Raw genomic sequence first — 17516 nt, 5'->3', positions numbered from 1 at the left:
GCGATGGTCTTGACCATCGCGACCATCATCATGGACGCTCGCATAAGCTGTGGGTGGTAACCCACAGCTATGCGAGCGTCCAAGAGGCCGCTCCAAGTTGAGGTAGGAGGGCCCTGATCAGAGCAAGCGCTCTGGTCAGAGCATCCAGCTCTGAATCAGGCCCTTAATTCCAGTCTACTGTCAATCCACAAAGATCCATCTTAGGTCACACTGCTGAGGGCTTCACCTATAGAACAATCTTCTGCAAAAAGCATGTTCTTGCTCAGGATCAGTACAATGAGAGATATTTCATATGGCTGTGAGATAAGTAGGTAGGCTGTCCATGACCGGACACCAGAATGGGGCTAGAGGACGTCCTAGAAGAGCAGGTTAGCATCAGTAGACATCTTTCTACACATATTGGGCAGATAGCACCATATAGCCTTCGTCCACACTGACAGCTCTATAGTTTCTGAATTTCTCTCTAATCTAACCCTACCTTCCCCCACTCCAGGTGAGAAGATGACTTTGTCTATCTTCGCTCTCCTCACCCTCACTGTCTTCCTGCTGCTTCTGGCCGATAAAGTTCCGGAGACCTCGTTAGCCACCCCTATCATAGTCAACTATCTCATGTTCACAATGATACTCGTCACCTTCTCTGTCATCCTGAGTGTGGTGGTCCTGAACCTGCATCACCGGTCACCCAACACTCACCACATGCCCCAGTGGGTGCGGCAGGTACTTCTGTCTGTCTGTCCTTGTCCACATAGAATCCTCCTGTCCTCCCTGTTCCTGGCACAGTTGTGCAATGTTAATGACCTACACTGGGTGCAATTGCTGAGATACATTTTCGGCCTTGGAGGAACAGACTGTTTTCTGCTGTGTTGCCTCCGTTTCCTGATCCTCATTTATTCATTCTGCCTCAGATCTGTATCCTGCATCTTCCACGATATCTCCGGATCAGCCGTCCAAAGCCTGAGCCCCCCCTTCCAGTGCTGCCGCCACTGCGACCGGTGGCAGCTCCGCGTCATGCCGATGAGTACTTTATACGCAGGCCAGAAAATGACTTCATCTTTCCCAAACCTGACCGGTATGTACCTTCCACCTATTGGTGGCGACATTTGCAGAAGGGGGAAGGGTAAAATGAATTGGGGCTCACATCAAGTTGGATAAAATTTTGATTTATTTGTGGTACATTCTCATTTCCATGCTGCACAATAATAGGTACTGAATGTATCTATTCTGTACCTATGCTGATTGTGTTACATCATGATCCTGCGAGTAAGGTAACCCAGGCCTCTACCCTCTCCCCCAACGGAGGTCATCGTTGCTCCCCCTGCTCCCAACCGGCAGCAGATTGTTGATCACTGACACTGACATTAACACTGACATCCGTAATACTTAGCAAGACTGCGAAACCATCGGTAACATCGGTACCATCGCAGCCTCATGCACACTTGCACAAGCCCTGACCTTACTCAGGAATTGCTAACATCAGCGCACACAATGAGATCTCAGGCTGCGTATGGCATCGCAGTGGCTAAATTATGCACACCCCTATAATGACGGTCAATTGCACTGGCACGCCTGTGTTTCACCGGCCACCCCCCCCTGTCACCACCAGTGGCGTAACTAAGGGGGTCCGAGCAGGGCGTGTGCCCTGGGCGCCGTAGGGCCGATGACGCCGACCGGGCCCATCCTAGTTAGGCAGTGTAGCACCGACCGCAGTGTGTGCGGTCAGTGCTACACATTTACACAGGACCGGCGCTAGGCTTCCCTGCGCCCAGCACTGGACCTGTGCTGCACAGCCGAGCCCCTTCCCTCCCCCTGAGCGCTTACCCAATAGCGCCAGGAGGTGGGCTCAGGCTGCTGGTTAACACACACATCGCCACCAGCGCGGCGGCGATGTGTGTGTTAACCAGCAGCCACTGAGAGTCAGACAGACTCTCATTGACTGCTGCAGTGCCCACTGCAAGAGCCGGGTTGGAGCTCACTCATGAGCTCCGCCTTCCGGCTCCTGCATTGGGTAATGGGAGAGATGTCATGACGTCTCTCGCATAATGCAGAGAGCGCCAGCCAGGGAGGACTGAGGTGCGGCGGCGGTGGCGGCGGGAGCAGTGGCCGGAGCCGGAGCGTGGATTCAGGTAAGTGTATTTAAAAAAAAAAAAATTATAACCTGTGTGTCTGCACTACGGGGGGTGGGGTGGCACTACTGGGGACTACAACTGGGGGGGACTACTACTGGGGGTGGGGCACTACTGGGGACTACAACTGGGGGGGCTACTACTGGGGGCACTGCATTGGGAAGGGGAACCTCTACTGGGGACTACTACTGGGGGTGGGGCACTACTGGGGACTACAACTGGGGGGACTACTACTGGGGCACTGCATTGGGAAGGGGAACCTCTACTGGGGACTACTACTGGGGGTGAGGCACTACTGGGGACTACAACTGGGGGGGCTACTACTGGGGGCACTGCATTGGGAAGGGGAACCTCTACTGGGGACTACTACTGGGGGTGGGGCACTACTGGGGACTACAACTGGGGGGGGCTACTACTGGGGGCACTGCATCGGGGGGGAACCTCTACTGGGGGCACTATATAAGGGGCTTACTACTAGAGGACCACTACTGGGGGCACTAAATAGGAAGGACCACTACAAAGGGCACTGTATAGGGGGGATTACTACTGGGGGCCTGCATAAGGGGGATCACTACTGGGGACACTGCATGGGGGGGATTACTGCTGGGGGCACTATGTAAGGGGCTTACTACTAGGGGCACTGCACTGGGGGGACCACTACTGGGGGCACTAAATAGGGAGGACCACTATAGGGGACTGGATGGGGGGACCACTACTGGGGGCACTGCATGGGGGGGACGGGGACTACTGGTGGGGGCACTATATAAAGGGCACTGTATATGGGGTACCACTACTGGGGGCACTACTACTGGAGGCACTATATAAAGGGCACTGCATTGGGGGGACCACTACTGGGGGCACTAAATAGGGAGGACCACTATAGGGGACTGGATGGGGGGACCACTACTGGGGGCACTGCATGGGGGGGACGGGGACTACTGGTGGGGGCACTATATAAAGGGCACTGTATATGGGGTACCACTACTGGGGGCACTACTACTGGAGGCACTATATAAAGGGCACTGCATTGGGGGGACTGCTACTGGGGGCACTATATAAGGGGCACTGCATAAGGGGGGCCACTACTGGGGGCACTTCATAAGGGGGACTACTACATGGGGCGCTGCATAAGGGGGACCACTACATGGGGCACTGAATAAGGGGAACTAATGGGGGCCTGCATAAGGGGGACCACTAATGGGGGTACTGTATAAGGGGCACTATTATGGGCCTGCATAAGAGGGACCACAACTGTGGACATTGCATATTGGGGGTACTGTATAAGGGGCACTACTGGCAGTACTGTGTTGAATTTGTCAATAAACCTTTTAATACATTCCTGCCTATAAACCTCTAAGATTCACCTGCCTAGAACCTCTAAGACAAAACCTGCCTATACCTTCTGAAACCACAAGATGTCGCTAATTAGTGCTGTGTTTGATTATACCATTAATGGAATACTGAGACAGTTGAATAGCGGTCCAAAGCGCTAAAGATTATTATTCAGGTAAAAGTACAGATGTTACAACGCTATGATCTAATAATGAGCGCAAATAAATTGTACAAACATTAGGTCATAAGGTACAGTTAAAATACATGAAACGGTTATTAAAGATCAAAATACAATGAGCAATATGAGACAGAGAGACAGAGAGAGAGAGAAAGAGAGAGAAAAAGAGACACATCAAAATACAATGAGAGAGATATCAATGTCTGCTGGGAGCACATGTTCAAGATGGCTGGTGTGTGTGTGTGTTAGTGTTTGTGTGTGGGGGGTGGGTTAGGAATGCTTCCTGCCCTATTGTCCAAACCGCATGGTCTGCAAACAAACTCCATTATGAAGCTACCTCATTGAAATCTCCCATAATGCCATAGTTAATTAAATATGCAAGCTGAATATCATATGCCAACACATCAGGCAAACACTGCACCATTTAATATTCCAACATGTACAACACAAGCTGATTCCAATATACAACAATACCATCCTACTACAGACCTCATCCAGTACCCACTAGACCATGGGGAGGGGGAAGGGCTGAAGCACATGCTCTTCCTTTGTTTGCAAGCCTCATGATCCCTAGGCAAACTCCAATTTGAAAACTCACATTAAGTTGTAACTCTGTAAATCATCCATCCATCATTGATCACAATTATAATAAAGACAATATACCTATCTGACCCATACAACACCATAACTGGGTAGAATTATAATTTCCTTTGTTCACACCACATGAAAGTAGCCATCTCTAATAAACTGCAGACAATGGGCCTGATTCAGAGCCGTTCGCTATTTGCGGTCGTTCGTTTAAAAACAAGGGGTGGCTATTCAAATGAACTGTACGCACATTGCAGTCTGTTCACACCTCTAAGTCTGAACGAGCGAGCAAAACATACGCTCGTTTATTTGTTAAAAACGCCCCCTGGCCGCTCGCACCATACGTCATGTCCGCTATTTATTAGATTAATCGAGTACATCGACCAGTGTATGAACTGCTCGCTATTCTTGTGGTTGGTGTTTGCTACCACAAATTTGCGAGCAGTTCTGGCTCTAAAATAACCCTGTGACGTGGTCACTGACGCTGCTGTTTTAAATATACACACCCATAAAACGCCCGTTTTGACCTTTAAGCACGCCTGCGTTCGGATCTCCACTCCCCATTTTCAAGCACCTTCCCCTGTTACCACCCACATATGCCTCATTCTGTCACTCAAAATAGCAGGCACTCGCTATATAGCGTACAAATGATTTTCGGCCGCACTGACTGGTTCGCGCATGCGTACTAAAAACCGTACGCATGCGCAGATGTGCAAACATCGCTCGGAACGAGCGTACTGCCGCTAACGAGCGGCTCTGAATGAGGGCCAATATACCTATCTGACCCACACGGCAATTACTTATGACCATTCAAAGCTGTTATTAATTCAACTTCCATAATATATAACTGATACCACCCTATGATTACATTCATGAGTATACAACACATACCAAGCCTATCTCTCCCAAGCAGAGATATTGTTCAAGCACATGGGAAGGCCCTAACACAGAACACATGGGGAGGCCCTAACACAGAACACATGGGGAGGCCCTAACACAGAACACATGGGGAGGCCCTAACACAGAACACATGGGGAGGCCCTAACACAGAACACATGGGGAGGCCCTAACACAGAACACATGGGAAGGCCCTAACACAGAACACATGGGAAGGCCCTAACACAGAACACATGGGAAGGCCCTAACACAGAACACATGGGAAGGCCCTAACACAGAACACATGGGAAGGCCCTAACACAGAGCACATGGGAAGGCCCTAACACAGAGCACATGAGAAGGCCTTAACACAGAACACATGGGATCTCAATCAACCAGCATCAATCATTTACAAATATTACAAAAACTCCATAATCAATCCCTTTCCTGCATGCTGATAACAGACTATTGTACCCTACAGTTTAGATGAAAAGTACAGATTAGATAACATATCATCCACTGTATGCTAACACAGACTCATGAATATCCTTAGAAAACTACAAACCACACACCATGCTAAGCTAATAACAGATTAACACCAAACATAGCTACAGACACCCAAATAGGCTAAATATTGCACATTTTATACTTAGCTATAACCCAGAGGAACTGAGACCCATTTTTCCGTTGTCTTGTGCGGGAGCGAACCTCTCTCTTCCAAAGATCTGCAAGTGTGTCTGCTGGCTGTGTGTTCTCAGGATGTGCATGCTATGTTCCCGCCCCCTTTTACCTGTGAGGTCATCAGAAAGGGAGTATCCTTTTGGTTACCTGAACTACTGTTCCCAGTTAGCTATCTCTATTGATTAGACTGGAATAACCAGTCCTTTGGACAAAAATGTAAACAAGCCTACACCATGTTATTGTCTTTTGGTAAAGGTTAGAAATCTGTTACAGGGCATTTATTGGACAATTCCAAATGGATACAAAAGGTCTCCAACCTCCTTTTGTATCCCCCACATGCAAATCTAAGCTGCTATGGAAAACAACATTTCAAATAGTTATTCTCTCTAACATTCATATTTCATAGCCGCATGTTCTGATCTTCATATTGATGTCACCGGAACGCTGTGGAAACAGAGTAGATCAGTACGGCTCCACACACAGTCCAATTGTCATTTACTAAGCCATAGTTACAGAAAACATTCATTTCTTTATATACTGACATTGCGTTTAAACCAAGTAATAATTATCCTTTTTGCATTACGGGACCATTGCTTTTAAATGTATGTATGCGGGGAAAACAGCACTGAATTGCGTTGTGCGTCTGAGGGTCGGTGGGGCACTCAGCGAGCAGCACTAAGCTGGAAGGGCATCTATGTGTGTGTGTGGCCATGCCAGTATGATTTTGGGAAGGATCACTAAAAAACTGACTGTGTTCTGTGTAACATTGTGTGTATGAGCTACAGGGAATTTTGCTACTTTTCAAATATAAGTCTGTGTGTGATATTATACACATAAGTCCATGCATGATGGGCCACATGTACACACACATATATATATATATATATATATATATATATATATACACATATACACACACACAAGCACACATGTATTTTTCTGATGTTTTTAAACTGCAATTGCAAAATGTGTTTATACAGTGAATTTAATCCTCATACAGGAAGGAGGCTTCCAGCTGTGCTGTCGGAGCCTCCCTGTTTATTCTGCCTGTTTTGGGTTGAAGATGGGCTTTGTATAGGGTTCCAAATGCTAATAAGTTAGTGTTTTTGTTAAACATTGTCTGCCTGTGTGTGAGGAAGGCTGACTATGTACCTTTTTTTTACAATATAGTGCTGTGAGATTTTATTTCTAAGATGGAGTCTTGACGCCTTTTACAAGATAGCAATGCGCAGATTCCAATTGCAAACAGATTCTGTCTTCGCCAATTATCCGGTTTTGACAACTGTATAAGGAGCACTACTGGCGGTACTGTATAAGGGACACTACTGGTGGTACTGTATAAGGAACACTACTGGTGGTGCTGTATAAGGGGCACTTCTGGCGGTACTGTATAAGGGGCACTACTGGCGGTACTGTATAAGGAACACTACTGGCGGTGCTGTATAAGGGGCACTTCTGGCGGTACTGTATAAGGGGCACTTCTGGCGGTACTGTATAAGGGGCACTACTGGCGGTACTGAATAAGGGGCACTACTGGCTGTGGTGTATAGGGGCACTACCGGCGGTACTGTATAAGGGGCACTACTGGCGGTACTGTATAAGGAACACTACTGGCGGTGCTGTATAAGGGGCACTTCTGGCGGTACTGTATAAGGGGCACTACTGGCGGTACTGTATAAGGAACACTACTGGCGGTGCTGTATAAGGGGCACTTCTGGCGGTACTGTATAAGGGGCACTACTGGCGGTACTGTATAAGGGACACTACTGGCGGTACTGAATAAGGGGCACTACTGGCTGTGGTGTATAGGGGCACTACCGGCGGTACTGTATAAGGGGCACTACTGGCGGTACTGTATAAGGGGCACTAGTAGCGGTAATGTATATGGGGCACTACTGGTGGTACTGTATAAGGGGTACTTCTGGTGGTACTGTATAAGGGGCACTACTGGCGGTACTGTATAAGGGGCACTTCTGGCGGTAATGTATAAGGGCACTTCTGGCGGTAATATATAAGGGGCACTACTAGTGGTACTGTATAAGGGGCACTACTGGCGGTACTGTATAAGGGACACTACTGGTGGTACTGTATAAGGGGCACTACTGGCGGTACTGTATAAGGGGCACTTCTGGCGGTAATGTATAAGGGGCACTTCTGGCGGTACTGTATAAGGGGCACTTCTGGCGGTACTGTATAAGGGGAACTTCTGGCGGTACTGTATAAGGGACACTACTGGCGGTACTGTATAAGGGGCACTACTGGCTGTGGTGTATAGGGGCACTACTGGCAGTACTGTATAAGGGGCACTACTGGTGGTACTGTATAAGGGGCACTACTAGCGGTAATGTATAAGGGGCACTACTGGTGGTACTGTATAAGGGGTACTTCTGGAGGTACTGTATAAGGGGCACTACTGGCGGTACTGTACAAGGGGCACTTCTGGTGGTAATGTATAAGGGGCACTTCTGGCTGTAATATATAAGGGGCACTACTGGCGGTACTGTATAAGGGACACTACTGGCGGTACTGTATAAGGGGCACTACTGGCGGTACTGTATAAGGGGCACTTCTGGCGGTACTGTATAAGGGACACTACTGGCGGTACTGTATAAGGGACACTACTGGCGGTACTGTATAAGGGGCACTACTGGCGGTACTGTATAAGGGACACTTCTGGTGGTACTGTATAAGGGGCACTACTGGCGGTACTGTATAAGGGGCACTTCTGGCGGTACTGTATAAGGGACACTACTGGCGGTACTGTATAAGGGACACTACTGGCGGTACTGTATAAGGGGCACTACTGGCGGTACTGTATAAGGGACACTTCTGGTGGTACTGTATAAGGGGCACTACTGGCGGTACTGTATAAGGGGGACTTCTGGTGGTACTGTATAAGGGGCACTTCTGGCGGTACTGTATAAGGGGCACTACTGGCGGTACTGTATAAGGGACACTACTGGTGGTGCTGTATATGGGGCACTACTGGTGGTGCTGTATAAGGGGCACTACTGGGGGGACTGTATAAGGGGCACTTCTGGCGGTACTGTATAAGGGGCACTACTGGGAGTACTGTATAAGGGGCACTACTGGGAGTACTGTATAAGGGGCACTTCTGGTGGTACTGTATAAGGGGCACTACTGGCGGTACTGTATAAGGGGCACTACTGGTGGTGCTGTATAAGGGGCACTACTGGCGGTACTGTATAAGGGGCACTACTGGTGGTACTGTATAAGGGGCACTTCTGGTGGTAATGTATAAGGTTCACTTCTGGCGATACTGTAGGTACTGTATAAGGGGCACTACTGGCGGTACTGTATAAGGGGGACTTCTGGTGGTACTGTATAAGGGGCACTTCTGGCGGTACTGTATAAGGGGCACTACTGGCGGTACTGTATAAGGGACACTACTGGTGGTGCTGTATATGGGGCACTACTGGTGGTGCTGTATAATGGGCACTACTGGGGGGACTGTATAAGGGGCACTTCTGGCGGTACTGTATAAGGGGCACTACTGGGAGTACTGTATAATGGGCACTACTGGGAGTACTGTATAAGGGGCACTTCTGGTGGTACTGTATAAGGGGCACTACTGGCGGTACTGTATAAGGGGCACTACTGGTGGTGCTGTATAAGGGGCACTACTGGCGGTACTGTATAAGGGGCACTACTGGTGGTACTGTATAAGGGGCACTTCTGGTGGTAATGTATAAGGGGCACTTCTGGCGATACTGTACGTACTGTATAAGGGGCACTACTGGTGGTACTGTATAAGGGACACTACTGGTGGTGCTGTATATGGGGTACTACTGGTGGTGCTGTATAAGGGGCACTACTGGGGGTACTGTATAAGGGGCACTAGTAGCGGTAATGTATAAGGGGCACTACTGGTGGTACTGTATAAGGGGTACTTCTGGTGGTACTGTATATGGGGCACTACTGGCGGTACTGTATATGGGGCACTACTGGCGGTACTGTATAAGGGGCACTACTGGCGGTAATGTATAAGGGCACTTCTGGCGGTAATATATAAGGGGCACTACTAGTGGTACTGTATAAGGGGCACTTCTGGCGGTACTGTATAAGGGACACTACTGGCGGTACTGTATAAGGGGCACTACTGGCGGTACTGTATAAGGGACACGACTGGCGGTACTGTATAAGGGGCACTACTGGCGCTACTGTATAAGGGACACTACTGGCGGTAATGTATAAGGGGCACTTCTGGCGGTACTGTATAAGGGACTTCTGGCGGTACTGTATAAGGGGCACTACTGGCGGTACTGTATAAGGGACACTACTGGCGGTAATGTATAAGGGGCACTTCTGGCGGTACTGTATAAGGCACTTCTGGCGGTACTGTATAAGGGGCACTACTGGCGGTACTGTATAAGGGGCACTTCTGGCGGTACTGTATAAGGGACACTACTGGCGGTACTGTATAAGGGGCACAACTGGCGGTACTGTATAAGGCGCACTTCCGGCGGTAATGTATAAGGGGCACTTCTGGCGGTACTGTATAAGGGACACTACTGGCGGTACTGTATAAGGGACACTACTTGCAGTACTGTATAAAGGGCACTACTGGCGGTACTGTATAAGGGACACTTCTGGCGGTACTGTATAAGGGGGACTTCTGGCGGTACTGTATAAGGGGGACTTCTGGCGGTACTGTATAAGGGGCACTTCTGGCGGTACTGTATAAGGGGCACTACTGGCGGTACTGTATAAAGGACACTACTGGTGGTGCTGTATATGGGGCACTACTGGTGGTGCTGTTTAAGGGGCACTACTGGGGGGACTGTATAAGGGGCACTTCTGGCGGTACTGTGTAAAGGGCACTACTGGGAGTACTGTATAAGGGGCACTACTGGGAGTACTGTATAAGGGGCACTTCTGGCGGTAGTGTATAAGGGGCACTACTGGCGGTACTGTATAAGGGGCACTACTGGTGGTGCTGTATAAGGGGCACTACTGGCGGTACTGTATAAGGGGCACTACTGGTGGTGCTGTATAAGGGGCACTTCTGGCGGTAATGTATAAGGGGCACTTCTGGCGATACTGTAGGTACTGTACAAGGGGCACTACTGGCGGTACTATATAAGGGACACTACTGGTGGTGCAGTATATGGGGTACTACTGGTGGTACTGTATAAGGGGCACTTCTGGGGGTACTGTATAAGGGGCACTTCTGGCGGTACTGTATAAGGGGCACTACTGGGAGTACTGTATAAGGGGCACTACTGGGAGTACTGTATAAGAGGCACTTCTGGCGGTACTATATAAGGGGCACTACTGGCGGTACTGTATAAGGGGCACTACTGGTGGTGCTGTATATGGGGTACTACTGGTGGTGCTGTATAAGGGGCACTTCTGGGGGTACTGTATAAGGGGCACTTCTGGCGGTACTGTATAAGGGGCACTACTGGGAGTACTGTATAAGGGGCACTACTGGGAGTACTGTATAAGAGGTACTTCTGGCGGTACTATATAAGGGGCACTACTGGCGGTACTGTATAAGGGGCACTACTGGTGGTGCTGTATAAGGGGCACTACTGGCAGTACTGTATAAGGGGCACTACTGGTGGTGCTGTATAAGGGGCACTACTGGTGGTACTGTATAAGGGGCACTACTGGGAGTACTGTATAAGGGGCACTACTGGGAGTACTGTATAAGGGGCACTACTGGCGGTACTGTATAAGGGTCACTACTGGGGGTACTGTATAAGGGGCACTACTTGGGTGCATATGGAAAGGGATTTTCAGAGTGATGATAAAGGGGTGTGTCATGTTGACACACCCCATTTTTAAGTGACCACACCCATTTTATGAGGCGCGCGCACATAGTGTGTGTGTGGGGAGGGGGGCTCCATTTTTAAATTTGCCCTGGGCTCCAAATACCCTAGTTACGCCACTGGTCACCACCCCCAAACGGTACTTCCTGTCAATAACTCTGCGATGTGTCTGCGATTGCAGTTCTGATCGCAGTTGTGGTCACACACTGTGATGTATATGCAGAACGCAACAATCGGCCGATTGCGTGCATAATCGGGGCAGCGATCTTGCTGAATCCGGCTGTGAGATAGACACTGATCTAGATGCATTGTGGGGCTCATACACAGCTACAGGAATGTCCATATTTCTGCCACAGTAACGATGCCCGAGTGACCGCCATACATTGCGCAGCCAGTGATGCTGAGTATGTTTATGCTGTAGCTGCTGATTGGTTCGGGTCCTATATAGACAATTGCACTAAGTGCGTCTTCTCCCCCCGCAGGTATCAGGCCGACGCCTTCTCACGTGATATGAAATGGTTTTTGGAGGGTCCCAGTCTGGGGCTCACTCTCCCCCCAGACCTACAGTCCGCCGTGAGTGCGATCCGATACCTCGCACAGCAGCTGCAGGAACAGGAGGACTATGACGCTGTAAGTGGGGACTTCTGGAAGTTATGTGAGGGGGGGGGCTCATATTCACACTGATTATAATAACAGACTTCAGGAATGTGGCAAAGCGTAGGGTTACGTCAGCGTCAGGAGAGTAATAGGATCAGGATGCTCCGCAGAGCTGTACAGTGCCAGGAGAGTAATAGGATCAGGATGCTCTGCAGAGCTGAACTGTGCTAGGAGAGTAATAGGATCAGGATGCTCTACAGAGCTGTACAGTGCCAGGAGAGTAATAGGATCAGGATGCTCTGCAGAGCTGTACAGTGCCAGGACAGTAATAGGATCAGAATGCTCCGCACAGCTGTACAGTGCCAGGACAGTAATAGGATCAGGATGCCCCGCAGAGCTGTACAGTGCCGGGAGAGTAATAGGATCAGGATGCTCTGCAGAGCCGTACAGTGCCAGGAGAGTAATAGGATCAGGATGCTCTACAGAGCCGTACAGTGCTAGGAGAGTAATAGGATCAGGATGCTCTGCAGAGCTGTACAGTGCTAGGAGAGTAATATTATCAGGATGCTCTGCAGAGCTGTACAGTGCCAGGAGAGTAATAGGATCAGGATGCTCTGCAGAGCTGTACAGTGCTAGGAGAGTAATAGGATCAGAATGCTCCGCAGAGCTGTACAGTGCCAGGACAGTAATAGGATCAGGATGCCCCGCAGAGCTGTACAGTGCCAGGAGAGTAATAGGATCAGGATGCTCTGCAGAGCCGTACAGTGCCAGGAGAGTAATAGGATCAGGATGCTCTGCAGAGCTGTACAGTGCTAGGAGAGTAATAGGATCAGGATGCTCCGCAGAGCCGTACAGTGCTAGGAGAGTAATAGGATCAGGATGCTCTGCAGAGCTGTACGGTGCTAGGAGAGTAATAGGATCAGGATGCTCCGCAGAGCTGTACAGTGCTTGGAGAGTAATAGGATCAGGATGCTCCGCAGAGCTCTACAGTGCTAGGAGAGTAATAGGATCAGGATGCTCCGCAGAGCTGTACAGTGTTAGGAGAGTAATAGGATCAGGATGCTCCGCAGAGCTGTACAGTGCTAGGAGAGTAATAGGATCAGGATGCTCCGCAGAGCTTTACAGTGTTAGGAGAGTAATAGGATCAGGATGCTCCGCAGAGCTGTACAGTGCCAGGAGAGTAATAGGATCAGGATGCTCTGCAGAGCTGTACAGTGCCAGGAGAGTAATAGGATCAGGATTCTCTGTACAGTGCTAGGAGAGTAATAGGATCAGGATGCTCTGCAGAGCTGTACAGTGCCAGGAGAGTAATAGGATCAGGATGCTCCACAGAGCTGTACAGTGCCAGGAGAGTAATAGGATCAGGATTCTCTGCAGAGCTGTACAGTGCCAGGAGAGTCATAGGATCAGGATGCTCTGCAGAGCTGTACAATGCTAGGAGAGTAATAGGATCAGGATGCTCCGCAGAGCTGTACAGTGCCAGGAGAGTAATAGGATCAGGAAGCTCTGCAGAGCTTTACAGTGCCAGGAGAGTAATAGGATCAGGATGCTCTGCAGAGCTGTACAGTGCCAGGAGAGTAATAGGATCAGGATTCTCTGCAGAGCTGTACAGTGCTAGGAGAGTAATAGGATCAGGATGCTCTGCAGAGCTGTACAGTGCCAGGAGAGTAATAGGATCAGGATGCTCCGCAGAGCTGTACAGTGCCAAGAGAGTAATAGGATCAGGAAGCTCTGCAGAGCTGTACAGTGCCAGGAGAGTAATAGGATCAGGATGCTCTGCAGAGCTGTACAGTGCCAGGAGAGTAACATGATCAGGATGCTCTGCAGAGCTGTACAGTGCCAGGAGAGTAATAGGATCAAGATGCTCTGCAGAGCTGTACAGTGCCAGGAGAGTAATAGGATCAGGATGCTCCGCAGAGCTGTATAGTGCCAGGAGAGTAATAGGATCAGGATGCTCCGCAGAGCTGTACAGTGCCAGGAGTGTAATAGGATCAGGATGCTCTGCAGAGCTGTACAGTGCCAGGAAAGTAAAAGGATCAGGATGCTCTGCAGAGCTGTACAGTGCCAGGAGAGTAATAGGATCAGGATGCTCTGCAGAGCTGTACAGTGCTAGGAGAGTAATAGGATCAGGATGCTCCGCAGAGCTGTACAGTGCTAGGAGAATAATAGGATCAGGATACTCCGCAGAGCTGTACAGTGCTAGGAGAGTAATAGGATCAGGATGTTCCGCAGAGCTGTACAGTGTTAGGAGTAATAGGATCAGGATGCTCCGCAGAGCTGTACAGTGCCAAGAGAGTAATAGGATCAGGAAGCTCTGCAGAGCTGTACAGTACTAGAAGAGTAATAGGATCAGGATGCTCCGCAGAGCTGTACAGTGCCAGGAGTGTAATAGGATCAGGATGCTCCGCAGAGCTGTACAGTGCCAGGAGTGTAATAGGATCAGGATGCTCCGCAGAGCTGTACAGTGCCAGGAGAGTAATAGGATCAGGATGCTCCGCAGAGCTGTACAGTGCCAGGAGAGTAATAGGATCAGGATGCTCCGCAGAGCTGTACAGTGCTAGGAGAGTAATAGGATCAGGATTCTCTGCAGAGCTGTACAGTGCCAGAAGAGTAACAGGATCGGGATGCTCTGCAGAGCTGTAGAGTTCTAGTAGAGTAACAGGATCGGGATGCTCGGCAGAGCTGTAGAGTTCTAGTAGAGTAATAGGATCAGGATGCTCTGCAGAGCTGTACAGTGCTAGGAGAGTAATAGGATCAGGATGCTCCGCAGAGCCGTACAGTGCTAGGAGAGTAATAGGATCAGGATGCTCTGCAGAGCTGTACGGTGCTAGGAGAGTAATAGGATCAGGATGCTCCGCAGAGCTGTACAGTGCTTGGAGAGTAATAGGATCAGGATGCTCCGCAGAGCTCTACAGTGCTAGGAGAGTAATAGGATCAGGATGCTCCGCAGAGCTGTACAGTGTTAGGAGAGTAATAGGATCAGGATGCTCCGCAGAGCTGTACAGTGCTAGGAGAGTAATAGGATCAGGATGCTCCGCAGAGCTTTACAGTGTTAGGAGAGTAATAGGATCAGGATGCTCCGCAGAGCTGTACAGTGCCAGGAGAGTAATAGGATCAGGATGCTCTGCAGAGCTGTACAGTGCCAGGAGAGTAATAGGATCAGGATTCTCTGTACAGTGCTAGGAGAGTAATAGGATCAGGATGCTCTGCAGAGCTGTACAGTGCCAGGAGAGTAATAGGATCAGGATGCTCTGCAGAGCTGTACAGTGCCAGGAGAGTAATAGGATCAAGATGCTCTGCAGAGCTGTACAGTGCCAGGAGAGTAATAGGATCAGGATGCTCCGCAGAGCTGTATAGTGCCAGGAGAGTAATAGGATCAGGATGCTCCGCAGAGCTGTACAGTGCAAGGAGAGTAATTGGATCAGGATGCTCTGCAGAGCTGTACAGTGCTAGGAGAGTAATAGGATCAGGATGCTCCGCAGAGCTGTACAGTGCCAGGAGAGTAATAGGATCAGGATGCTCCGCAGAGCTGTACAGTGCTAGGAGAGTAATAGGATCAGGATTCTCTGCAGAGCTGTACAGTGCCAGAAGAGTAACAGGATCGGGATGCTCTGCAGAGCTGTAGAGTTCTAGTAGAGTAACAGGATCGGGATGCTCGGCAGAGCTGTAGAGTTCTAGTAGAGTAATAGGATCGGGATGCTCTGCTGAGCTGTACAGTGCTAGGAGAGTAATAGAATCAGGATGCTCTGTAGAGCTGTACAGTGCCAGGAGAGTAATAGAATCGGGATGCTCTGCAAAGTTAGATAACGGATCCTCTCGTCTCTCTCCCTGCAGCTGAAGGAGGACTGGCAGTACGTTGCGATGGTCGTTGATCGCCTCTTTCTATGGACATTTATCGTGTTCACCAGTCTTGGGACCCTGACTATATTCCTGGATGCCAGTTTCCATAGGGCACCGGACACCCCATTTCCATAACAGACCATGGCATTAAGTGTTCTGTACATTGCAATGCATAGGGTGCCAGGGTCACCCCCCTGTTTCACCCCATCACCCGCATGTATCTGTAACTTATACACCCCAATATTTCTCCCCCCTGTGTGACCCCATCACCCGCATGTATCTGTAACTTATGCACCCCGATGCATAGGGTGTCACGATCCCCCCATCACCCGCATGTATTATTAACTTATACACCCCAATACATAGAGTATCAGGATCCCCCCCATCACCCGCATGTATCTGTATCTTATACGCCCCAATATATTTCCCCCTGTGTGACTCCGTTGCCCGCATGTATCTGTAACTTATACACCCCAATGCATAGGGTGTCAAGATCCCTTCCCCCATCACCTGCATGTATCTGTAACTTATACACCCCAATACATCTCCTCCCATGTGTGACCCCATCACCCGTATGTATATTCAGCTTATAATATACACCCCAATTTATAGGGTGTCAGGGCCTCCCCCTGTGTGACCCCATTACCCGCATGTATCTGTAGATTATACACCCCAGTATATAGGATATATGGTGTGAGGATCTCCCCCTTGTGTTCCCATCACCCACATGATTATTCAGCTTATTTGCCAAAATGTATAGAGCGTCAGTGTCTCCCCATATCTATTAGTTTAATAAAAGACTTTCTAATGTGTTTTATTTTATATATTTCCATTAAGTTTGTGTATGAAATAATTATGCTGGTGATAAAGGAGGGTTATATATAAGTGTGACAGAGTCTCGCACACATTCTGAGGAAAGGGTTAACCTCCTGTAGCCAGGCAGGAACCACACCCTTACCTTCAATTAAGACCAGCTAAGGTATAAAACCCTGGTAAGGTTAGTCAGTTAGTGGAAATGTGAGGGAGAGGTTGCACATTCAGCAGCTCTCACTATGCTGGACAATCTGAACCATGACTGTGCTGGGAATACTCATACCTCATGTAAGCTGATTTATTGTTCCTGAACTGTGTTTTTCCTTATGTAAGAAGTCATTACACTGGCTCTGTCTTTTCAAACCTGGAATAAAAAGCTTACTTGTTTGCATCACCTCAGTCTCCCATTGGTCGTCTGAACTTACCCACTACATTGGTGTCAGAGTGGGATAAAGTGGTTCCTGTGCCAAGGATCCTAAAGAGACCACCATGGAAACCATTTTGCAACAAATGTTGGACTTCTTTATACAGCAGCAACATAATTCCACCTGGCTGGTAGAGTTGGTCTCTCTCGAACAGGTTGTTGCACTACTCCCTGCAGAAGTTGCTCACTGGGACCAGCTGAATCGAGTTGAGAATTTGCATTCCGCTATCCGCCTAGTGGATAATGCCTTTCTTGCGCAGGATGGTATG

The 17516-nt window shown here is 49.2% G+C and overlaps 1 protein-coding gene across 1 annotated transcript in view; it reads left to right on the top strand.

Annotated features, from left to right (window-relative positions):
- Positions 1–17217, top strand: part of CHRNB1 (cholinergic receptor nicotinic beta 1 subunit) — a 106630-nt gene extending 89413 nt beyond the window's left edge. The window contains exons 8-11 of the mRNA XM_088463520.1: positions 494–717; positions 906–1069; positions 12056–12203; positions 16005–17217. Of these exons, the coding sequence (XP_088319646.1) occupies positions 494–717; positions 906–1069; positions 12056–12203; positions 16005–16145 (677 nt within the window). The 3' untranslated portion in view covers positions 16146–17217. The remainder of the gene's footprint in view (positions 1–493; positions 718–905; positions 1070–12055; positions 12204–16004) is intronic.
- Positions 17218–17516: the final 299 nt, after the last annotated feature.

The sequence above is a fragment of the Taudactylus pleione genome, unplaced genomic scaffold (genome assembly GCF_031769625.1).
Source record: "Taudactylus pleione unplaced genomic scaffold, aTauple2 ptg001392l, whole genome shotgun sequence".
Lineage (NCBI taxonomy): Eukaryota > Metazoa > Chordata > Amphibia > Anura > Myobatrachidae > Taudactylus > Taudactylus pleione.
The sequence above is the reverse complement of the archived record's forward strand: the minus strand, read 5'-3'. Positions and strand labels throughout refer to the sequence as shown.